The 26,389-nt window shown below is 41.3% G+C and overlaps 1 protein-coding gene across 1 annotated transcript in view; it reads right to left on the bottom strand.

Annotated features, from left to right (window-relative positions):
• Positions 1–8,587: 8,587 nt before the first annotated feature.
• The window catches only part of FMN2 (formin 2), a 312,599-nt gene continuing 294,797 nt past the window's right edge, over positions 8,588–26,389 (bottom strand). Inside the window, exons 20-21 of the mRNA XM_007471613.1 lie at positions 10,510–10,591; positions 8,588–9,210 (exon numbers count right to left, since the gene is read on the bottom strand). Of these exons, the coding sequence (XP_007471675.1) occupies positions 9,184–9,210; positions 10,510–10,591 (109 nt within the window). The 3' untranslated portion in view covers positions 8,588–9,183. The remainder of the gene's footprint in view (positions 9,211–10,509; positions 10,592–26,389) is intronic.

Below are 26,389 nucleotides of genomic sequence, written 5' to 3'. Positions count from 1 at the left end.
TACACAAAGAACTATAAAACAAACAGCTGCATAAAAAACTGGGTAAAGGTCGAAAAAGACACCTGGTCAGAGAAGATATACAGATAATAAGTGGACAAAAATTGGATCAGCACCGTATACCCTCAGGGAATCACAAAGTAAAACAACAAGACAGCTCTACACCCCAGTTAGAACTGCTAAGCTCCTCACACATTGAGGATAGAGATCACTGGAGGGTGAGGAACAACAGCAACTCTCCATTGCTGATGGAATGCACACACGGCCTCTTGAGATACAGTTTGGCAGTATTTTACAAGCCAAACAATTTTCACACCTTAAGATCCACCCATCATGCCTCCAGTGTTCACACAATGGCACTACTAATCTATATCCAAACAGAAACAAGGACGCTATTATGCACAGAACTCTACTTATAATGTCTAAACCTTAAAGGAATCAGGATGTCTTCAGATGAATGCATAAGCAAATTGGGGTATACCCATGTGAAGGGGAGCAGAATAGGACACCCCAAAATATGGGATTTCAAGAGACCCCAAAGAGCCAAGACAATTTTTGTAAAGGAAATAAAAGTTGGAGGTGCACACTTCCCCACTGTGTGGGAATATACTGTGATACTGGCATGAAGATATACATATAGATGGATGCGGACTTCCCTGGTGGTCCAGTGGTTAAGACTCTGTGCTTCCACTGCAAGGGCACGGGTTCAATCCCTGGTCTGGGAACTAAGATCCTACAAGCTGCATGGTGTGGCCAAAACATCAACAACAAATAAAAACATATAGACAGATGGAATTGAATGGAGATCCAAGAAATACACTATCCATCTATGATGAACTGACTTTACACAACAGTCCACAGCACCAAATTGGGGGGAAATGGTGTTTTCAACAAATGGTGCTGCTAGGAAATTGGCTATCCACATGCAGCAGAATGAAACTGGACCCTTACCTCATGCCACATACTAAAAAGTATCTCAAAATACATAAAAGGCTTAAATGTAAAAAGTAAAATTTCAGTCAGCCCCTTGTGTCCACGGGTTCCACATGCATGGATTCAACCAACTCCAGATCAAAAATATAAGAAAAAAAATATTTGAAAGTGTTTCAAAAAGAAAAACTTGAATTTGCCACAAACCAGCAACTATTTACATAGCATTTATATTGTATTTACAACATTTATACAGCATTTATATTGTATTAGTTATTATAAGTAATCTAGAGATGATTTAAAGTATACAGGAAGATGTGCCTAGGTTATTTGCAAATACCATACCATTTATTATAAGAGACTTGAGCATCTGTGAATTTTGGTATCTGTGCGGTGTCCTGGAACCAGTCCCCTACAGATACTGAGGCACGACTGTATAAACTCTCCAATAAAACATGGGGATAAACCTTCCTAACCTTGGATTTAGCAGTGGTTCCTTAGATCTGACAGCAAGGCACAAGCAACAAAATGAAAAAAAAAATTGGATTTCCTCAAAATTAAAAATCTTTGTGCATCAAAAGATGCAATACAGAAAGTGAAAAGACAGCCCATGGAACGGAAGAAAATATTTCCACATTACATATCTGATGAGTCTTTATTTAGTATATATCAATAACTTTTACCACTCATCAACACAGACTGAGAACCCAATTTTAGATATGGACAAAGGACTCAAATCAACTCTTCTACACACAAGACACGCAAATGGTCACCAAGCAGTTGACAAGATAGGAGGGAAATGCAAATTAAAACCACAATGCAATAACTCCTCACACACTCTAAAATGGTTATTATCAAGAAAATTTAAAAATAACAGATGTGGGCTTCCCTGGTGGCGCAGTGGTTGAGAGTCCGCCTGCCGATGCAGGGGACACGGGTTCGCGCCCCGGTCCGGAAAGATCCCACATGTCGCGGAGCGGCTAGGCCCGTGAGCCACGGCCGCTGAGTCTGCACGTCCGGAGCCTGTGCTCCACAACGGGAGAGGCCACAACAGTGAGAGGCCCGCGTACTGCAAAAAAATAAAAATAAAAATAAAAAAATGACAAATGTTGGGACTTCCCTGGTGGCACAGTGGTTAAGCATCTGCCTGCCAATGCAGGGGACACGGGGTCGATTCCTGGTCTGGGAAGACCCCCACATGCCGCAGAGCAACTAAGCCCGTTCACCACAACTACTGAGCCTGCGCTCTAGAGCCCGTGAGCCACAACAGCTGAAGCCCACATGCCACAACTACTGAAGCCCGCGTGCCTGGACCCTGTGCTCTGCAACAAGAGAAACCACCGCAGTGAGAGGCTCGTGCACTGCAATGAAGAGTGGCCCCCACTCGCCACAACTGGAGAGGGCCTGCGTGCAGCATCAAAGATCCAATGGAGCCAAAAATAAAATTAATTAATTAAAAAAATAAGTACAAAAATAACAAATGTTGACAACAATGCAGAGAAGTTGGAAACTTTAAACACTACTTGTGGAAATTGAAAAGGATGCAACCTATGTTTATGATATGAATATACAGTTACAATACAGCTCAACAACTCCACTCCTAGATATATACCCCAAAGAATTGAAAACAGGTGTACATGTATATTGATAGCTGTGCTGTTCACAAGAGACAAAAGGTAGAAACGGTGCAAATGCCCACCAATGGGTAAATGGATAAACAACATAGGGTTGATCCATAAACTGCCCTATTATTCTGCCATAAAAGGAATCAAGTGAAATGGTGCAGCCTCTATGGAAAACAGTGTTCCTTTTCCTCAAAAACTTCAACACAGAATTAACCTATGATCCACCAATTCCACATCAGTGTATACACCTAAAACATTGAAAGCAGGGACTGGAACAGATATGAGCATACCCTTCCTCAGATCAGCATTCATCTCAATAGCAAAAGGTGCAAGCAACCCAACTGTCCATTGATGGATGAGTGGATAAACTAAATGTGGTTGTATACACACAGACGAATGGAATTCAGGCTGAAAAACGAAGGACATTATTCTGACACGTGCTACCACATGCATGAACCTTGAAGTCATTATAATAAGTGAAAAACCCTGTCACAAACAGAACAAAATGACATGATTCCACCTATATGAAGTACCCATAGAAGTCAAATTCAAAGGCAGAAAGTAGAATGTGTTTGCCAGGGACTGAGGAGAATTCGTCTTTAATGGGTACACAGATTCACTGGTGAAAATAGAAAAGTTCTGAATATGGATAGGGAAGATATTTGTACAACAATGTGAGTGTGGTTAATACTATAGAATGGTGTACTTAAAAAGGCTTAAATGGTAAATGATCTGTATAATTAATCACACACACATACATGCACACAATGAATGAAGTACTGATACACGTTACAATACAGAAAAGGTCGCTCAGATCATACTCATCTTGTGTGCTTTAAATCCATCAAGGTTGTGAAAATGAGGGAAAGTATCAGTCATAGTTCCAGGAAAATAAAACTGGATCAGAATGGGAAAAGATATTGCCCTAGAGTTGGAGCAGCTGGTGAAATTTGAAGTGGGCCTGTGGATTGGACTGTAACATGGAAACCATCATAATTTCCTCATTTGGAGGTTACATGCTGGTTCCCTAGAAGAGTGGCCCTGTTTTGGGTAAAATGCACTGGAGTATTTTGTGTGAAGTGGCAAGTGCAGTAAAGCAAGGACAGCTGGGAAATCTGAGCATGCAGATATACAGGACTTTGTTCTGCTCTTGAAAGTTTTCTGCATGTTTGAAATTACTGGATAGTAACTCACTTTCCAAAACACCGTGTCAATCCCACACCAGAAAAGCAGAGAAAATGTCATACTTCCTTATAGAAGCCAAGCCTTGTTACCCAGATCCACTTCACACAAAGTGGTGAACCTAATCGCCCCTGTATGAGCCCACAAGGAATTGAAAGGCACTGTTAGATGCTAGTAGGTGCCACTATGTCTTCCATGTTATGGATGACCTGGATGTGATAGAAACAGTGGGATTTTCAGGATTCCCAATTTTCTACATCATTCCATCAAAACACCATTAGTGTAATACATGAATTCAATAAAGTTACAAAATCAATACACAAAAATCAATTTCTCTTCTAAACACAAAAAACAAACCATCAGAAAGAGAACGTAAACAATCCAATTGACAACAGCATCAAAAAGAACAAAATACCAAGGAATACATTTAACCAAGGAGTTGAAAGACCTGCACACTGAACACTTCCAGACGTTGATGAAGAAAATGAAGAAGACACAAATAAATGGAAAGATAGCCCATGCTCATGGAATGGAAGAACTCGTATTTTTAAAATGTCCATTCTTCCCAAAGCAATGTACACTGTGAATGCAATCTCTGCCTAATACGGTATTTTTCACAGAAATAGGGCAAATGCTCTTAATATTTGTGTGGAAACACAAAGGACCCCAAATAACCAAAGTGATCCTCACAAAGGAGAACAGGCTGGAGGCATCTCACACTCACTTCAGACAGTATTGCCAAGCAACGGTCATCAAAACAGTGTAGAACTGGCCAACAAAGCAGGTGCACAGACCAGAGGAACAGGACGTTACCGAGCCCAAGCTCCTTCTGCTCCCGCATGAAGGGCCAATACGCCCCGAGACGAGTTGCTGGAAGAAGGAATAACGACTTTAATCGGAAAGCTAGCCCACCGAGAAGATAGATAGCCGATCAGCACCTCAGAAAGCCATTTCCCCTCAGTCCCGGCTGAGGCTCCTTCTATACAGAAGCGGGAGGGATGGGGCCCGCGGCACCGGCCAACGGCTACAGCTCGCGCCTGCCCTGCCCCCACTTCAACTGCATGACGTCAGTCAGGCGGTGATAGGCGCTGAGAAGAAATGAAGCCGGTTAAGGGGTAAAGACCCCCAGCTGCTTTTCTTGGAAGGCGCGGCAGAGGCGGTTCTGCAGGAACCTGAGGGTCGCCGTTCCCGTGCCGCCTCACTGATGCTCGGAGCCAGGCTGTCGAGTAACAGCCCTGAGGCCGGCCTGTCACCGTGACCCGCCCCTGTTCCCGGCCCTCACGGAGGCGCGTCTCAGGCCTCCCCGCGCCTTTCTTCACGCCGGTTTCCGCCCCGCCCCCACGTTGGCGCAGGGAGGGCCAGGTCACCGGAACCGGGTCCGGTCGCCAGTGCAGGCTGGTTCCCTGGCTCCGCTGCGCGACGCCGGCCGGCATGGTGGAAGCCTTCGGCCTCGGCCTCTCGCCTCCTCCTATTCTCTGCGGGGCCGACTTTTCCACGCGGTGGCGGGCTCTTCGGCCTCAGTGTTCCACGCTTTTTCCTCAGCCCTTCCCTTCCTTAGAAACGTCGCCTCACGTCCGCCAAACTCCCATTTGGAACGTTTAAGACCTCCCTTGAAGCAGGCTCCCGGGTGACGTCAGCGCCGCTGCCCGCCTGCCCAGGACTCCAGGCATCCAGCCCCCGAGCCGTAATAAACTTACCTTAGCTCCCAGCACAAAGTCCCTTTCTGCGGCTGCCCTGCTCCTGAGTCTCGCCTGGTTGCAGGTCTGAGAGAAGTGAGGCTCCCGGTGCCTACAGGGCCTCCTCTTCTCCCCCGCACTCACCTCTTCCTCATCCCTCTGCATTAAGCACTCTGCACTCTTTGAACTGGGCATTACAATGAGTTTTAATTGTTGCTTTACACGTTTTTCCCCCAACTTGACACTTGGTTCTTTTCCTTTATAGTTTTTTAAATTTTTATTGTGCTAACACTGGTTTATAATATTACATAACTCTCATGTGTACTCTGTATGTCGACTTCTGTACACACTACAGCCTGCTCACCGCCAAAAGTTTAGATTCTGTCCATCGTCATACAGTTGGCATTTTACCCATTTCACCCTCCCTCCATATTCTCCTTTTAAAATGTCGGTTATTAGTTAGCACCAGGCCTTGGCACAAAGGAGATAACAAGCCAGTGATGAAAAATGATGACAAGCCATTGATGAAAAATTAGATCAGACCTAAATGCAAAGATTATTTATGAAGAAAGTCTTTTCATGCTTTTCTATTAGCATAATGCTTCTATTTTATTCCTTCTACTTCCCTGTCTACATCCATCTCTTTGTACCAAAATGTCCTCTGCCTTATCATCTTCCAATAACCCATCACCACTTAATCTGTACCAGATGAATTTTTGCATATAATTTCTAACTTTTAGAAAAAAGACTTCTCAGATATTAATGCATTGGTGTCCATAAGTGGGAAATACTTCTTCCTTAAAATTGCATAAGGAAAAAATTTTTTAAATGTTTTGATGTAGCACAATGATTATGTTATCTCTAAAGACCAACATTCATTAAATACTTTACTACTAACAACTGTTAAGCCTGAAATAAGAAACGTTAAAGATCTTCAAGACCTAAGTAGACATTTCTCCAAAGAAGACATACAGATGGCCAACAAACACATGAAAAGATGCTCAACATCACTAATTATTAGAGAAATGCAAATCAAAACTACAATGAGGTATCATCTCACACCAGTCAGTATGGCCATCAACAAAAAACCTACAAACAATAAATACTGGAGAGGGTGTGTAGAAAAGGGAACCCTCCTGTACTGTTGGTGGAAATGTAAATTGATACAGACACTATGGAGAACTGTGGAGGTTGCTTAAAAAACTAAAATAGAACTACCATATGACCCAACAATCCCAATGTTGGGCATATACCCAGAGAAAACCATAATTCAAAAAAACACATGCACCCCAATGTTCGTAGCAGCACTATTTACAATAGCCAGGTCACGGAAGCAGCCTAAATGTCCATCAACAGAGTAATGAATAAAGAAGATGTAGTATATACATACAATTGAATATTACTCAGCCATAAAAAGGAATGAATTTGGGTCATTTGCAGAGACGCGGATGGACCTAGAGAGTGTCATACAGAGTGAAATATGTCAGAAAGAGAAAAGCAAATATCATATAATAACACATGTAGAATCTAGAAAAATGGTATAGATGATCTTATTTGCAAAGCAGAAATAGAGACACAGATGTAGAGAACAAATGCATGGATACCAAGGGGGAAAGGGGTGGGGTGGGAAGAGTTGGGAGACTGGGATTGATACATATACATTATTGATAGTATGTATAAAATAGACAACTGATGGGAACATACTGTATAGCACAGGGAACTCTACCTAATGCACTGTGGTAACTTAAATGGGAGGGAAGTCCAAAAGGGAGGGGATATCTTTATGTGTATGGCTGATTCATTTTTTTGTGTGTGCAATGGAGGCTAATACAACATTGTAAAGCAACCATACTCCAATAAAAATTAATAATAGGGGGCTTCCCTGGTGGCGTAGTGGTTAAGAATCCGCCTGCCAATGCAGGGAACATGAGCCCTGGCCTGGGAATATCCCATGTCATGTCTGCCACAACTACTGAGACCATGTGCCACAACTACTGAAGCCCATGCGCCTAGAGCCCGTGCTCTGCAACAAGAGAAGCTACCACAATGAGAAGCCTGTGCACCACAACGAAGAGTAGCCCCGCTCGCCGCAACTAGAGAAAGCCCGTGCGCAGCAACGAAGACCCAACACAGCCAAAAATAAAAATAAATAAAATAGATTTATTTTTTAAAAATCAATAATAATTTAAAAAGATCTTCAGACATAGACGATCTAACTTAATTCCGCCCCCATGGTAAGTATTTTGCAAGTATCTTTAGGTGATACATACACAATAGGCACAGAACTCTTTTATTATTCATTTTATTTTCATATAAATTAACATCCTAGAAAAATTAAAATAGAAACACTAAATACTGTATTGCACATAGCGATCTCTGTTAAATGCCCTATTATATCATTGAAGAAAGTCATGTACACATGGAGGGGCCGAAGGAGACAGGAGAACAGCAGAACAGCAACCCGATAGCCACTACTGTGTCTGTGCATGTCGACTACAGACTGAAAGCTAAGGACCGTACTCTACATAAATACAAACATAGTTATGATTCAGTTTCTTTTTGATTCCATAATTGGTTTACATTAGCAACACATTCTCCCCTTTATTCACAGCTATACCCCAAAACATATCATTAAAAGAATTTTTTAAAATATCTATTAATGTTAGACAAAACCATCACAACGCATCAGGAGCTGACTTTAAAATACTTTCAGAGAGAGTGGAAGATTTACTTTTTTCCTCTCAATCTAAAATAAAATCTTTTCCTAGGTGCCTTTAGATCATAAATCCTTGCATACTCATTTCATAGTTTTTAATCAACTGCCATAACACATAAAGACAACCCCAATCAGGTCACAATACTCAGGCAGCTGGGTTTAAGTAACAAGTTCTAGGTAGATGTCAATCCATCTAAAGTTACTCTTTTTTTGCCACCAGTTAGTCATGTTTGAAAATTTTATGAGCATCATTTATTTAAATTCCTTAAAAGTATTGTGTCATTTTCTTTGTGAAGGGCAATGGTAAAAGTACAGAGGCACAACTTTGGTTTAATTGACCTTTGCTGCAGATTGACTTTATGTAAGGTCCCAAAGGACATAGTTGATAAACACCCTCATTTCTGATTCCTGCCTATTTTAAATGATTTATAGGAAGGGTATTCCTTTTGCTATATTCTTTTCTATTCATTATCTGATGAGTAAAAAAATGAAAATCTTCTTTCACAAATATATAGTTACAGAGACCAACCCAAGAGCTGGGAAAGCCTTGACTATGACATATATAAATGGTACTTCAATTTCAAAATAGAAAATTTATATGTAGACGTGAAACTGATACAAACAATTCACTAGAAATAACATTTTAACCATAACTCTAAATGCAGTGATGTGGAGTACTGGTCGTCAGTAGGAAGGAACGTGTTTCACTGTGACAGGGCTATTTGCACATCAGTAAATTGAAGGTTACTGTTTAGCATGTTCAGAATTAATGCAGATACTGCCTCTTACACATGCTGTTTTGGTCTATCGGTAAAATACCATAAACTTTTACAAAAAGAAAAGGTGTCACATTCTCCACTGGCCTACTGCTTTTTCTTTTTTTTTTTTTAATATACAGTAGAATTCAACAATCAGTGAACTGTCTGGAAAACACAAAGATTATGCAAGAGGCCAAGAAGAAAAGTGATCAAAATGATGAGTTTCCTTCCTGTCCTCAGGTCGGCTGAATTCTGTGGAAGTGGCTGCAGGGACTCATTTTCTTTCTGCTTTTCTTTGTTCAGGTTTTCATGCTTATTTTCGCTTTCTGAAAATAAATGCACCAGGGAAGAGTTATAGTTAGAAGGAAGAACTTTAAAAATGTATGGCATTTAGAATAGCCCAAACAAGGTCTTTTCATTTGGATCAAATTCCTTGAAAAAAGGTTAAAGATACACAAGGTGATGAAGGAATAAAACAGAACTAGAATCTGTTTTATCTTTTAGAATTTTCACTAAGACAAATCACTGAATGTTTCTGAGAAAAAAAAGTTTTGAAAATTTAGCTTCTAATCGACATGAAAGAATACCAGCTCACCTTTCTCATTTTCTCATATTTATGTGTGCAAATACATAAATACGAAAATTGAACCGAGGCTTCATCTCATGGTTAATGTGATTTAACTCTCTTCTATCCTTATAATGCCATAATTGTGGTTAATAAATAACTTCCTGCTCATTCTATACATGTACTTTAAGATTGTACTTTCATCAAAAAGACAGAACATAAACCAAACCATAATATAATACTTGTTGTTACATAAGATTTTTATACAGAGAAACTGAAAGGAAAATATCTTTTAAATGAAGATATAATTTCTAACTTTTTCTAAATAAAGCTGTTTAACGGTATTCCAATTTGGGTTATTTGAATATCTTCCATTTAGACTATATGAGACTAACTCAATTCAAACTGCTCCTATTTTAAGGCCTAAAACATCATCATTTACTTACTCTGTGGGGTCAAATGACAACCCCTCGAACACTCAACTAAACACTGACAGTACCACAAGGGAAAACTCGTCATTTCCACCACCCTTTCCTCTCTGGGGGCACAACTTAGCGTTTTATTTTGAAGGGGAGAGCGGACAAAGAGGGAACACCTTGGCTTGTTACACTCGGGCTGTGGGCTGACAGCTGCTGGGCAGCCGACTCCGCAGAGCCTGAGCCCTGGTCCCAGCAAAGGACAACACCGCACCTGGCATTTCATGTGTTAGATCCCAAGGGTCCTCATCCAATTACAACAGCTGTGCTGTGACCCATGTGTGATGAGGAAAGTGAACGATGGCCCCCAACTCTGCCAGCAACCCCACACACATACGTGCACCCCCTCAGTGGATTTATCTTAATTGTTAGTCTTTGAATGCTGAATGTGGAGATTCTTTTAGCCTTTGGGGCCTGATTAAAGGCAGAAGGAAAAGGAGATTCTTTAAGTCAGAAGCTCATTATTTGTTCAAACTTAAGAGGAAAATAACTAAAATATTATTAGATGAATTTGTATATATTGAGAAAAGAGTGCTTAAAAGCCAAAGAAAATCACAAGTTAAAAAAACAGAATAAATACTTACAATTCCAGAGTCATGTCTTGGTTTTATTTTATAAAGTGATTTTCCCTTTTTCTGCCTACATACCTCTTCAGCTTCTTTTACTCTGGGTGGGGGAGAAAACACACAATTTAAACAAAGATTTAGAAAGCTAACTACAATCCACCTATAGCAGGTGATTTATTAGAGAAAAATACCACATACAACAATGTCACCCTATATTTGATTTAAAAACAGAATGTTAGAGCTAGAGGCAAATTCACCTAGTGGTTCTTAACTTGGAATCAAAGGATGTGGAATGGAATAGAATACAGCACATTTATATTTTTAGGCTACACTTTATCCTATAGTAACGGAGTCTTACATTCAGAAGTAAAGTAAAGAAATATCCTTCATTTTCAGGTGAGGGTGCTGAGCTTGGCTCCATTACATAAAGGGGGCTGGCACTATTACATAAATCAGAAGCATTAAATAATTAAATAAGCAGTACCATATAAAAACTCATATGTTTATTTAAAACGGTCTCAGGTTCAGTTTCCACATTGCGTTTCCCCAGGCATGGAAGTCTGTGCAATGAATACTTGGGGCGTTTTTTAAAAAACTGAGCTTCATCAAGCATGGGAATGAGTCATTTAAAAGCAGAAAATAGAGAGTAAGCAGTAATGTTTGAACGCGTCTAGGATTTCTTTTTAAACACACGCTCCAAGGGAAAACAGTATTGAGTTTACCAGAGGAACAGTTAAAAGAGGACGTCATGGGGAGGGAGGTTGTGCAGCAAGTCTGGCTCTGCTGTCTGACGCTGGGTAACATCTGATTGCTCTGCCCTCTATGTCCCTTAGGAAGGACAAGGGCTCGATAATGCAGAACAACATCACTAAGAAGATCACACAGAGCTGCTGCAAAGGTCCAAAAAGTTTTACTTTAAAAGTTCTTTATAGTAATGCAATTATACTCCTATAAGATGTTAAAAAAAAAATCAGTCCATGATTTTATAAACAGACATATTTATATATAAAAAAAAGTTCTTTATGAAATACTGTAAAATGTTACCAATGATTGCTTTAACTAAACAAATAGTAAGAAATATGTAAACTGGAATTCTATTAATAAAAATAGGTGCCATAAGAAAGAAAATAACCTATTAGGTTAATTTGTTTTTATTACTGTGGTTTTCCTCGGGAATTAAAAATAGAGTATTTCTGGAGAAACTGAAAAGGCCGTGACTTATCTTAATAAAAGACTTAGATCTTGAAACCTGCTTCCTGAAAGAAATGAGTTTTAAATATATTTCTTGAGCCTGATGGTAAAAGTTCTAATGATAGAATTCATCTCTTATGCAGTTGAAAGAACCCCTGTTTTTAAACAACAGAAGGAAACAAATCATGGAGTACAGCAGCTATGAGGTTACTGTTGCAGCTCACAGTAAAGCGTGGCAGATCAAAATAAATCCTTTTGGATGTAAAATGCCTGCTGAGTTGCTAATGTCAGTAATTCCAGAAAATGATGACAGTTTAGAAGACAATCCATTGTTACCACTTCTACTACTTTCTTCCCAAGCCTTTAATCTTTTCTCCAAACATCTGAATACAAACACATTATAACAAACTAAGGATTGCAGAGTTCCCATCTTCCTCTGAAATAACTACCAGTTAATATAAGTTGAAATATTTGGACAAGAAATTAAGGAAAACTTTTTTTTTTTTAGCAGTTAGCAAAAATCCAGTAGATCCCCTTTTAAATTTACTTGGAGCTCTTTAAAGCGTTTTGTGACATTTAAAAAAAATCTACTTCACAAGTTTATAAATCACCAAAGCATCTTAATTTTCTCACTATCTTACTTATTTTATTCTTGAAACAGTTTTTTCTAAGTATCACAGGAAGCTGAGTCTAATACAAACATATTAAATTTTACACAAAAACAAGTCCAGCCATTCCCACAGCAGACACAAGGAGAGCTAGAGAGAGTGGTCAGGGAGCCCTCGCAGTGACTGGACACCGGGCTAAGGGCACTTAAGCCCGGCGTCTGTCAGGGGAGAGGCCCGTGCGGCACAGAGGCTGGGGAGCTCGGAGCCCAGCGCCGGGTTCGGGGGCTATGCCCCGAGGGGGCCCTGGGGTTGGCGGGTGGGGTTCCTGAAATTCTTCGGAAGCAGATCGACAGTTGAGCTTCGTTTCAAAGAGAAATCTTAATTTTCCATACTTTCTTGGAAGGGGAAATGGGCCTGAGGGTGAGGGGAGAGGGCCTGTACAGAGTAACCTGGGGGCGCCACGGGGACCCTGCTGCCTGGGACCCGCCACCAAGGCCAGAGCTCCCCCGCCCCGCTGCTTCCCTGTCCGACGGGGGCGAGTGGTCCCTGCGTCCCCAGACCCCAGCCGCGCACATGGCTCCCAAGCGGTCGCTCAAAGTCAGGAGCAGAGGAATCACGGAGAAAGAGATAAAACGCAGCTCCCGGGCCCCCGCGTGTCTGTTCTGGGTCAGGTGTCTCTGTTCCCCCACCGCACCCGCCCCCACTGCCAGGACGCGCTCGGAAGCAGCACTGGGAGAATCTGATCTGATGTGGGCGCCCGTGGGCGACACCGGGAGAAGCTGCGCCCTGGAACCCAGCTGGTGGTTCCCCACGCGGCGCCCCAGGACCCTGGCGCTCCCTCCCCCTCGAGGCAACGCCGTGAACCCCCAGGTCACGACCCCAAATCACAGGAATGGGCTCCCTAAAGTCCCCTTGGGGCCCACCCATCCTAAGTCTCCTAGCAAATGCTGCTTCTTCCAAAGGCCAGTTTTATTTCAACCAAACTCTGACAAGACATTTTCCCCACACTTCAGGCAGGAAAAAAGAACGTGTCCCTGGAGGTGAGCTTGCCACCAGAGTTAGCAGAAATAAGAGGAAAAATAATGAGGTGAGCCGGAAGGGAGAGGGCCCCTGAGTGCCCTCCTACTTGGACCTCCCTCTGGGGGTCAGGAGAAGTTCTCGGCTCCAAGTGCAGGCCCCTTGAGTAACCCTCTTCCCTCCTGTCTCGCCCCTCATTCAATGAGTGCTAAAATTTCCTAAACTGAGTAGGAAAAAGATGTTCCTTTCATAACTAGATATTAAGTGAAAAGGCACAGTGGTGATAACTTTTCAAATAACAAAAATGACCTACACGTCTTATTTGGAAAGGAAGAGAGGAGTGAAAAGAGGGATAGTGCTTCATTTATAAAGAGAAAGCAGTCACATGAGGAAGGAGGAAGTAAGGTCTTGGCTGAAGGGGACAGTCCTTGGCCTGCACTTGAGTTTAACCTCCAGTTAGGAGGGGTCTGTGGTTGGCGAATGGATTCATAGCTCTTGTGCATGATTCACGAAGATAATTTTTTTTTAATGTGGCTGCATTCACACAAAAGGGACTGCCAGGGCGTTCGTTAATCAAGATTTGACTCTATAGTCAGTCTCCCAAGGCAACAGAAATAAAAGCAAAAATAATGGGACCTGATCAAACTTACAAACTTTTGTACTGCAAAGGAAACCGTAAACAAAATGAAAAGACAACCTACTGGCTGGGAGAAAATATTTGCAAATGATGCAACTGACAAGGGCTTAATTTCCAATATACAAACAGCTCACACAACTCAGTAATAAAAAACCAAACAACCCAACTGAAAACTGGGCAGAAGATCAAGACATTTCTTCAAAGAAGACATACAGATGGCCAATAGGCACATGAAAAGATGATCAACATTGCTAATTATTAGAGAAATGCAAATCAAAACTACAATGAGGCACCACCTCATACCATTCAGAATGGCCATCGTCAAAAAGTATACAAATAACAAATGCTGGCGAAGGTGCAGAGAAAAGGGAACCCTCCCACTGTTGGTGGGAATGTAAATTGGGGCAGCCACTATGGGAAACAGTCTGGAGGTTCCTCAAAAAACTAAAAGTAGAGTTATCGTATGATCCAGCAATCCCACTCATGGGCATGTATCCAGACAAAACTATAATTCAAAAAGATACATGCACCCCTATGTTCATAGCAGCACTATTCACAATAGCCAAGACATGGAAACAACCTAAACGTCCATCAACAGATGAATGGATAAAGAAGATGTTATATATATATATATATATGCAATGGAAGATGTTATATATATATATGCAACTCAGCCATAAAAAGAATGAAATAATGCCATTTGCAGCAACATGGATGGACCTAGAGATTATCATACTAAGCAAAGTCAGAAAGAGAAAGACAAATACCGTATGATATCACTTATATGTGGAATCTAACATATGACACAAATGAACTTATCTACAAAACAGAAACAGACTCACAGACATAAAGAACAGACTTGTGGTTGCCAATTGTGAGGGGGCTGAGGAAGAGATGGCTTAGGAGTTTGGGATTAGCAGATGCAAACTATTATATATAGGATGAGTAAACAACAAGGTCCTACTGTATCGTACAGGGAACAATATTCAATATCCTATGATAAATTATAATGGAAAAGAATATAAAAATATATATGTATGTATAACTGAGTCACTTTGCTGTACAGCAGAAATTAACATTGTAAGTCAACTATACTTCAATAAAATAAACACACACAAAAAAATAGATTTTTACCTTATTAGATAACTAAAAAGGGAAGTAAAAAATTTTCAGATGACATCTTTGGTAGGCTAATTCTAACAACTGCAATTTCTAACCAGAAATCTAGACAACAAAGAAAATATGAACAAAAACAAATGATGTGATAAGGAAAACTCTTCTCTCATCACTTTTAGTGGTTTTGGAAAAAAAACAACACAGAAAGCAGAGACTAGACAACAGGAAAGGTAGACAGAACAGAAGGATACAAATAGTATATCATGGCCAGGAAATTTGATGTTTATGTTAAATTTTGGTGTAATATCTTTTGTTGTCCATAAAACTTCAGACACAACAATGTGCTGAATACTTTTCAAAAGTGTGAACTTATCCCTCAAATGAAGGACCAAAAGTAATAAAATAATATGAGGTGCTCCTTGATCTTTTAAGGGAGAATTTAATCATGGGAAAAAACCAAAAAACAGATGGAATCAGGTTTGGCAAACGGAGTAGGTGACCAATTTGAACAAATATTTTTTGTTCTTAATTTTTGTCCTGGCAATGGGTCCGAAAGAGTTAGATAAATGAATGGGTGATTCCCAGTAAGTGGAAACTCACTCCCTACAAGGACCAATCTTTGTATAACCAATTTTGAATAGACTTTTTGAAAAAATGAAACTTTTCTCTTTCTTAAATAGATGGAAATATTTAACCTTTACTTGATGCCACCTTCATCACTGTTGTGATGTGTGGACTCAGGCCTCCCTCAGGGCCCCGAAGGCGTAGACAGCAGCTCACCCACTCTGACGTCACACTGTGCTCTATTGGACTTGACCTCACATCCAGTTTTAAATCCTCTGTCTGTTCCTAAGATGGCACGTTGTGATCACTCCTCACGGTGCCAGCATATCTGCCTTACGTAGATCCTCTCTCTTCTTTAAAAAATTCCTGTCTTCTCTAGAGGGGAAAACCAGACAACTAAGCTCATTTAAATGAGCCTCAAATTAGAGCAATAATGCTCTGAGTTCAGTCCCAGCTACAGCTCCTGGGCCTGGAGGCAGTCCTGTCAGCTGCCAGGGCTTCTGCCCCACACACCACCCTCCACCTCCCACAGCTGGGTCTGGAAGGTTAGGGCAGCCAGGAGTCTGACTCACAGTCGGGCAGGACACTGACAGCAACAGCCAGTGACAGCACTCAGCATGTCTGGTGAGAAGATCCTAAGATACCGCACAACCCGACCTGCCCATTCAGCAGCTTGTTTGGAAAGATGTCAAGTAAGGCTGGAATGAATGTGAAACCTGAAATTCAAGCTTATCAAGGTAGAGAAGTGTGACACCATTAGTCAGTAATGACAGATTTTGTGATGCTGCAGAGAATACAGGATAAGGAGTGAGCATTTTGTGAACAATGTGACTATGAGATGAGTCCTCCGTTGAGACTGTTGTCTGGGCAAAAATGACTGGAGGAAAACATAACATCTCTATGTGTTAAAGTTTAAAATTTCAAGAAAACTCTTATACTAAATTTATCTTCTAAAAAATAAAGTTGTAAATGTAACCTAAAAAGAAGCTAAATAAATTTCAATACATCTATATAGATTTTTATTCCCTACATTCAAAAATTTTCAGTTGTAGCAGCTTCCTTTGGCTTTAAGATATTAAGCTTAGAAGTTATTAAGGATAGAAAATTTGAGTCCAGGAGACTGAGAATATTTTTAAGGTTTATATCACAGAGAAGACAAAGGTAGGTGACAGAATGAAAAATTTTTTTATCATAGAATTTCTTGAAACAGCATAATCTATAAAAATACTGAATCACTATATTGTACTGAAACTAACAAAATGTAAGTCAACTATACTTCAATTTAAAAAAAAGAAACTAGTTTAAATTCCAATAATAATTTTGTCCTTAATACAACGGGATACATTTATACTAAAGGTTATTCTAAACAGAGAGAGTGGTTTCTGATTTCTCTCCTAATAAAAATGTATATTTCTCTGCACTTTCCTTCCCAAGCCCCAGACCCATTTATTATAAGGCAAACATACAAAAAGTTCAATGTGATTCAGTGTAAAGACAGGTTGTGAGATGCTACAGTGACACAGACACAGAGAAGAGAAACCACACGCCCCTGTGGCCCGCAGGCCGAGTGATCTTTATCTACGTTATAGAGCAAACACCCATGCGGGCTCACCCTCATTAAGAAAACAGGTATGCTATCGTCATTCAATGGAATGAGAAGGGAGCCACTCCTGCCACTGAGCAGTAACAATCTGGTCTAAGTGAGTGTAGGGTGGCTGGGTTCACTGCCCACAGACAACACCTCCTCAGCTCTAGGTGTAATAGGCATCGACCTGTGTGGCCTCCTCACAAGGCAAAGGAATGGGATGGTGAAAAACATGGCCACCAAAATCTTCCTCTAGTTATACATATGTACATAGTTATTTACATTTATATATTTATACTTATCATGTATTTATATATTTACATTCAGTATATTAATTTATATTTATTATATTTATTTTTATTTCTGTTTATTTAGAAGCATTTAATTTTAAAAGACTGAATTTTCTAAAACTCTGAACATATAAAATGTGGCAGGTTAAAATGGTTTTTGAAAGAGAAACTATTTGGGAAAGTGGGTGCATGTATTTTACTAGCTCCAGAGGAGAAGCACTCTAACTGGACAAATTCTGAACTCTATTCAAGGAAAAGTATTAATGGAAACACAGTGGGCTGTAGTGTTCATCTTTGAAAAAGGAAAGCATGCAAGATCATCCGGAGAAAAAACTACCACCACATTTTCTTGATTCTAATTTCTAGGAGGAATTCTTGATGGTGGCTCTCTACATAAGGGATGTAAACTGTAGTCAGTAAAAATCTAAAAATACAGAAGACAGAGAAATTTTCCAATGGCTTTTTTCTTTATAAACACAAATCCTCAATATAAACAGCAACTAAATTTTAAGCTTTAACTCAATGAAGGCGTTTCTGAGGAAAGGGGATTCGGCACACACTTGGAGTGTGTTGTGCCCTTGCTTTTTGGTGATCTAACCTGATAGAGGGCTACAACTCTGAGAAACCCAGAAGGACAGTGAGCACATTTCCCCCACTATCTCAGATCCCAATGGTCTCAATTGAACAGCAGTCAGTAGGTGGTTAGAGTCTCTGACAAATGTTGGAAATGCCGACACGCTGTGCTGCTGAAGACGGGAGATGCATTTACCTTAGTGACTAGATGATTAAACAGTAAGGTTCACACTCCACTGTGTAAATAAAGACCATGAATTATATTCTGTCAAACCAGAGTATCATTTTCTCATGTTCTTCCCACAAGGAATTTACCGTGGTATCAGAAAAAGTTGAGAAATCTGGAAGGTGCCATTTAGAACGTTTAAAAATGCTTAGATGATAAGCTTTTAACCGTTACTGAAAATAGTAATATTTGTATTCATAAACATGTTAGGATTTTAAAGCTCTGACAACATAGTTTTCACTGTTAATTTAAAATCGCTCATTTAAAAAAAAAGGGTTTCTTTTTCTCATGGCTCTTGTAGTAGAGACTATTTTAATTCTACATTAGACCCAGATTTACATGGAATTTACAAAAGTAGCTCAGCTGATGTGCCCTTTATCTAAGTCCCGTAACAATGACCATGTTCTTTCTGTAGGTATTGAGGATGTTTTACATTTCCTCAATAAAATGGTTAAAATGACAGTTCCTGGTCTCACAAATTCATGATAGTAAATAAAATGAACTTCTGTCACACATGATGGCCCAAACTATTATAAAATCACATTTGACAGCAAAGTACCTCTTTTTATTACAGGAGACCAGTGTTGTTTACTACATTTGACATTTTTTGTGCAAACATCCTTTTACTATTTCCACCTGTGTTAAGATATTTTCTTAATTTCAGCAATTCCTTTTTTTTTCTTTTGCATATGGTTCAGAAAAGCATCTGATTATAGCTAGTGAGATATAAATTTAAATTCTGTTGGTACTCACACTATGGTTTTTCTTTTGACAATTCAATACCAAGGAGGATGTGGGTGAATAACCTGGATCCTATTCTTTTAGAAAAACCTTTTTTTGATGGGGCAGGAACTCAAGGGCTATTAGACATAGGGATTAGTTTATAGCGAGTTTATCACGTTTCTTCCCTGTAAAACTCAAAAAAGAGTACAACAGAGCTATTAATATCATAATGGTTTAGAGTCTTGTGAGAGAGAGATGTGGGCGATACAACACAGGAATGCATCAGGGAAACACACATATGAAGGGAGAACAAAAACACGCAATATTTTCCTCTACTGGATGATTCCTATCAGGTTAAAAATATGCTGTTCATCCCCCCAACAAATAGAAAATATCTCTCATTCCCCGGCCCCTCCAGCGAGACCTTCCTTCTCTGCCACCCTTTACATGTACTGCCCATCATCCCCTTCTCCACGTCCTCTGCGCCCATCTAACCAGGCGTCTGTCACGGACCACCTGGCGGCGCCTGCTCTTGTGATGTCGCCGCTTCCCCCAAGTTTCCAAATCCAAAGGTCGATTCTCCTCCCACTCCCGCAAGCACCAGCAGCTCTGCTTTATGTCCTCCTTCTGGAAGTCTCACTGACCTGGTCCACCAGGCTTCACAATCTGCCCCAGCACCTCTCTCTACAGCCCAGCCATCTTCTACCTTTCTCCTCCTGCTCACTCTGTTCCAGCCACTGCAGCCTCCCCGCAGGGCTTTGCACTTGCCGCTCTCTCTGGAATGTTCCGTCTCGAAATCCCCTGGTTTCTTCCATCACTTCCTTCAAGTCCCGGCTTATCCATCGCTTCTCAGAGAGCGCTGCCCGGCAGGCTTACATGCACCACCAGCACCTCCTCCAGCCCTCTTTTCCCTCTGCCCAAAGTCCCCAGAGGACAGAGAGGGCCTCCCTCCTGACTGAGCACTGGCACAGGGCACCTTCAGAGAACTCCAGACAACACAAGGCAGGTGCAGCTCACGCTGGGAGGACCATATGCCCTTTTAGTAAATGCAGAGTGGCCACATCCTCTCTGAGGCACGGCTACCCAAACAGGACTCTGTACAGCTCAGCATCAAGCTTTAAATCATTCAAGGGAGGGGTTTATAAGGAGACATATCAGCCTTTCTCCAGAGACATCAATGAGATCGGGGATGTGAGGGCAGGAACACTTTATCTAGAACGGAGTGTGACACACAGGTGACAGCATAACCACTGTTCCTAAAGGAAGGGGTGACCTTTGTAATCAGTTGGGGGTGGAGCATGGCCAGGGCTGTGGGGGACGATGGGGAGAAAGCTGAAGGATTATCCAGAGAATGTCAACATCCCTCAACAAGATAAAATGACAGATGAAGCTGATTAAAGTTTTCAAACTTAGAAAGACATTCGAGGTATCAGGGATCTTAAGAGTTTTATTACCGATCTTACTCAGGAAACAAAAGCAAAATAAATCAAAATGGAATGAAATAAAGTAAAATAAAATGCTCCTGGGCTTCAAAAAGAGCAAGCATAAGTTGGTGCAGCCACTATGTAAAACAGTATGGAGGGTCCTCAAAGAATTAAAAATAGAGTTACTATATGATCCAGCAATCCTACTCCTGGGCATATATCTTGACAAAACTATAGTTCAAAAAGATGCATGCACCCTTATGTTCATAGCAGCACTATTTACAATAGCCAAGACATGGAAACAACCTAAATGTCCATCAACAGATGAATGGATAAAGATGTGGTACATATATACAATGGAATATTACTCAGCCATAAAAAAGAATGAAATAATGCCATTTGCAGCAACAAGGATGGACCTCGAGATTATCATACTAAGTGAAATAAGTCAGAAAGACAAATACCATATGATATCACTTATATGTGGAATCTAACATATGACAAATGAACTTATCTATGAAACAGAAACAGACTCACAGACATAGAGGACAGACTTCTGGTTGCCAAGTGGGTGGGTAGGGGAGGGAAGGACTGGGAAGTTGGGATTAGCAGATGAAAACTATTATATAGAGAATGGATAATCAACAATGGCCTACTGTATAGCACAGGGAACTATATTCAATATCCTGTGATAAACCATAATGAAAAAGAATATCAAAAAATTTTATATATGTAAAACTGAATCACTTGCTATACAGCAGAAATTAACACAACATTGTAAGTCAACTATACTTCAGTTAAAAAAAAAAAAAGAGCAAGCTGACACACCTCTGGTGTATCCATGAGCTAATAATATCACATTATCATTAGAAAGCCTAAATTGAAAAAAGAAGTCTTACATCATTTTAGGAACTATATTAGGTATGATATGATTTTCATTTTTTTGGTTCTGCAATATTATCTTAAAAATTGTAAATCATAGCTCCTAAAACTCCAAGAGCATTAGAATTTGAGTTTGATTTGAAATTATAATCTGCATATAAGAAATATCATGCATGTATAATAACTTAAATGATAATGATGATGATGACCACGGTGACAATGACCTAAAGGTCCTTCTAAGGAGGAACAAATCATAAACAAGAACTTTCCACATAAACCAAGGAACACAGGCTGGGGGAAACTTATTTGCTATGATAGTTGTTCAACGGTGGACACCTGAATTGACTAGAAATGCCCGTGTCCAGACCACGCTGTACTTCCATGGCCACTTCTGCAGCACCAGCACGGCCAGTCCTCACTGAGGGCCCACTGGCTAGGAAGCACCGTATAAACGGTCTGTTCCTGCCTCAAAAAATGTCTGCTTTCTTCACATGGACTCAAAATTCCTCTCCTGACCTAGCAGCTGGCCATGGTTCACATTTCTAAGCCTAACTGTTTATGACAAGCAGAAGCAGCGACCTGGTCAGAGGCCCGTGGGGAGGGTCACGAGTGAGAACTCAGACGCCAGGTAAGGGCCGGCGGGCGGGAGTAGGGAGACATTCTGGTGAGAGGGTGGAGACCTCATGAAACACAAGTGAGAGATGGGGCTTTACCCCATAGCAAACGCAGACAAACTTCTTCCCCTTTTTATTTATTTTCATCATTATTATATCCACTTTTTTCCCCCTAAGTATTTATCTCTTCTCCATTAGAAATACAGTTTAAGAAAACTTGGACAATCTGACTCCCCCCATGCAGATTAGATTTGAAAAAAGTTTATTTAGAATAGATGAGTAATTTCAGAATAGACACACGTACCGTATGTATGTGTATTTTTAACATGAATTAAGGTTTCCTGAGTCTGAAGTTTACACAGGGAAAGCACTAGTCACTTCATCACTACAGAGTCAAGCTATTATAAATCACTAAGTATTTAAATAGATGGAGATCTTTTTGATCTTGGAATTAACTGTGTGATTTTATTTTTTTACAATTTTTGCCAGCAGATTTGTCTCTGAAATTTTGATTTAGCTCATTTATTCATGTTAGTAGTTAAAAGATTTGCTTTCCTTGAGTACATCCCCTGGGCACAGGGGAAATAGCCAGGAGTGGACCAGGCAGAAAGAAAAGTAACTGATGTACGATTTCAAAACTGTGACCAACCTGAACAGACCGCTGAGAGTGGGATGTTCAATCCTGGTCCACTTTTAGGCTTAGTGGTTAATGTGAGAATTCTATTTACTTTCTTCAGAAAAAAAAAAATAGCTTTATTGAGATATCATTAGCGTGCTATTAAATTCACCCATTTAAGTGGAAAATTCACAGGGCCAAACAGGGAATTTCCTGGTGGTTTCCTGGTTAGGACTCCTCATTTTCACTGCTGAGGGCTGGGGAGGGGTCGGGGAAGTAAGATCCCACAAGATGCATAGTGCAGCCAGAAAACAAACAAACAAAACACTGGAAAAAACGAAACAAATCAAAACCCTAACCCACAGGGCTATGCAGCCATCTAGTTTTAGAACATTCCACCCCGCCAAGAAACCTCACCAGCAGTCACTTTCCATTCCTCTCTGCCCCCAGCCCCCGACAAGGGCTAATCTACTTCCAGATCCTATATACTTGCTAATTCTGGGTGTTTCATATAAAGCAAAACACACCACATAGTCTTCCTCTGTGACCATCTTCTTTCACTTAGCACCCATGTTACAGCCTGTATCAGTGCTTCATTTCTTTTTATCACATAATGCTATTTCACTGTAAGGATACGCCGTGCTTTATTTACGCACTCATCAGTGGACAGACCTCCGGGTTGTTCAGGTGTCATGAATGACACTGCTGCGTGTCCACAGGCCTCTTCCACAGACCCGCGGCAGGAGCTGCGGGCCCCATGGCCGCTCTTCGCTCACTTTTTTTTTTTTTTTTAACTTTCCCTGCGGCTTGTGGGATCTTAGCTCCCCGACCAGGGATGGAACCTGTGCCCCCTGCAGTGGAAGCGCGGAGTCCTAACCAGTGGCCCACCAGGGAAGTCCCTAGTCTGCCCCCTTTGAGGAAAGGCCTGTTTTCCAAAGTGGCTTCACTGCCCACAGTCCCACCAGCATGTGAAACGCCCATACACTCAAATTGAGTTTCGCGCCTTATCACAGTTGCTTCTTAAATGTTAACCAGATTTTAGCAGGCAAAACCAGGGAGTTGACTGCCCTTTGTCCAATAAAATGATGCTGCAATGTCTGGGTCTAATGTTGCCATCAGCTGCAAACCTGTTGTAGAGACCACCGCCTACATCTTGGGGACGATCTTGCCCACCCCCATCTCTCACAACTAGCTTTGAGTACTCATTACTGACCCCACAATCCCAAATTTTTAAATGTAGAAGGAACACCTTCTATTTCTCTGCACTACCTGCGCCCCCCAGTGTCTGAGGGAGGAGTCCCAAAGCGGACAGGAGGAAGGGTGCCCGGCCAGTGGGCTCCTCTACCAGGGGCTCCGAGTCAGCCAGGAAGACGTCACATGGGGGTGGCTGCAGGGGCATTTGTCACTACCTAAAAGATCCAGGCTCTGGCAGAAGTCCATACAAACCTAAGAATTCGGCGTTGGACAAATCGAACAGGTCTGGCCCCCTCCTCCGGCAGGTTATAACCATCACATTGTTTGAGAGGCTCCTAAAGAAATTTAAATGACCCCCAAATAACGGCTTGCTGGTAAAGACACAGCTTGTTCTAGGAGCTAGTTGCAGCTCATATAAGCTGCACGATGTTATTTTTAACAGGTAATCTTAAATATCTTTACTCCATGAAGCATATTTTTTGCCAAGACAGTTTTATGACAAACTTTGCTAAGACACCAAAAAATATTTTTAGCAAATGCTGAAGGGAAATGAATAATTGCTCAGATACCTTTACAAGCCTCTGCAAACTCAGCAGAAGGTGCAACAAGGTTTAAATCCTTTTAAAGCAAAAAAGTCTGTGGACAAGCTATTTTCTTGACTCTTGGCCCCAGCTGTCTGTTGGGAGTTGGAACCACAACATTTAAGGGTGACTTTCTTCCATTTTTGAACATGAGGCTTTGAGACAGGATTTTCCAAAATTTAAAAAGATCTCTTGGAACATGGAAAGATGAAGCAAATGCATAGATTTTTTCCATCTAACCTTCACCTTAGGATTTTACATCATTTTTGGAAAACTAAGTTTTAGAAAGTAAATTTCCTGATACCCAGGGTTTCAGACCTTGTAAATCACTTTAGGAGAAGAAAGGGGGAAGCTCACTTTCCTGATCTCTAAGGTCTGGTTAACATAAGCTCATCATTCATGGAGCTGAGACTAGACTTTTCTGACCTCCAGAGCTGCCCCAGCCAGGAACTTGTGCTAACGCGTGTGTGTAGGGTCCCAGCACCCTCTTCCCGTCTCCTCTGCTGCCTCTCCTAGTGCAGAATATCACACCTTTCACCTGGGCCGCCTCAGGTTACTGAGGAGTTTCCTCAGTAACTCCTAACTTGCTTCTCAATACCACCATCCAATTTCCTACCCATTGTGCCAACCATCTTTTCTCTGCATGAATCATCTCAGATTATCCCCTTTCAAAAGCCCTGTGACGGCCTTCTACTGCACCCACGATAAAAGTCAGCCTCTTACCATGACTGCAAGGGTCGGAACGGTCAGGCCCCTGCCTGTTTCCTCAGATTCACCTCATGACCTGGAGAGCAGTCAGCCTTTTCTGCCAGGCTGCTGTGACCTTCCCACACCTCTACCTGCCAGGCTCACCACCGTACCCCTACACCAGCCTCAAATTCTTTAGGTGTCAACGTAAATGTTGCCTCTTCAGAAAGGCCTCCTCTGACCAAACTTTCTAAATGAAACTCTTCTGCTTTTTATTGTGCAAAAAGGGCTCACTGTTTACTTTCCTCATAGTGCTAATTTCAACCTATAATTTTAAAATGTGCGTGTTTACTTTTTTATTGTCTGCATCTCTCACTAGAGGGTAAGATCCACATGGCCAGGGAATTTGCCGAGCAGAGTAGCGCATAAATAATTGTTGAATTAATAAATTCATGAATTTAATTTCCTACTACGTCTTTTTTTTTTTTTTTTTTTTTTTTTTTTTTTTTTTTTTTTTTTTTTTTTTTTTTTTTTTTTTTTTTTTTTTTTTTTTTTTTTTTGCGGTACGTGGGCCTCTCACTGTTGTGGCCTCTCCCGCCGCGGAGCACAGGCTCCGGACGCGCAGGCCCAGTGGCCACGGCCCACGGGCCCAGCTGCTCTGCGGCATGCGGGATCCTCCCAGACGGGGCACGAACCCATGTCCCCTGCATTGGCAGGCGGACTGTCAACCACCGCGCCACCAGGGAAACCCTCCTACTACATCTTAATGCATATTAATTACAACTTTAATGAGCCTATGTCACATTCCCTACATATTCTCAGGCACCATTTGCACTGTCCTGTCTTGTTTGTCAATTTCCTGCCAAGGTTTCCACTACAGGGGTCAGAACTAGGAAGAGGGTTGCTTTATGGGTCGCTCCTGTAGAAACTGATGCCTGAATTAAAGGGGTAAGTGGTTGGCCAACTTCACGTACTGCTCCAATGTGACAGTGCTGGGCAGAGGTCCAAGAAGCAGTTCCACTTATATGTCCAACAAACACATGACTACAGAATAACAAGCCTCTTTCCTTAGCTCAGGTTTATTTTCGGTTGCTTTGAAAGTGGTTGCTTCCTTCTACTCTGATGACATCATACTTTGAACCTGAACACACAGCTCAGTGTATGAGGTGCCTCTGGTCTAACGTGTACCCTCCTAAGGCCAGACCCTCACACGCTTTCCCTCCAACCACAGACCAGCTGGGCAGAGACCAGACCTGACTAACACACGCTCGTGCAGCTGGAGGAGTAGCTGCCCTTTCTCCTGGTTCCTCAAAGACCACCTGCCTCAGAATAAAGGGAACCAGCAAATTAAGTTAGACAGCACTTTTTTT

This window comes from Lipotes vexillifer, unplaced genomic scaffold, assembly GCF_000442215.2.
Source record: "Lipotes vexillifer unplaced genomic scaffold, Lipotes_vexillifer_v1.1 scaffold733, whole genome shotgun sequence".
NCBI lineage: Eukaryota > Metazoa > Chordata > Mammalia > Artiodactyla > Lipotidae > Lipotes > Lipotes vexillifer.
This window is presented reverse-complemented; position numbering and strand designations above follow the sequence as displayed.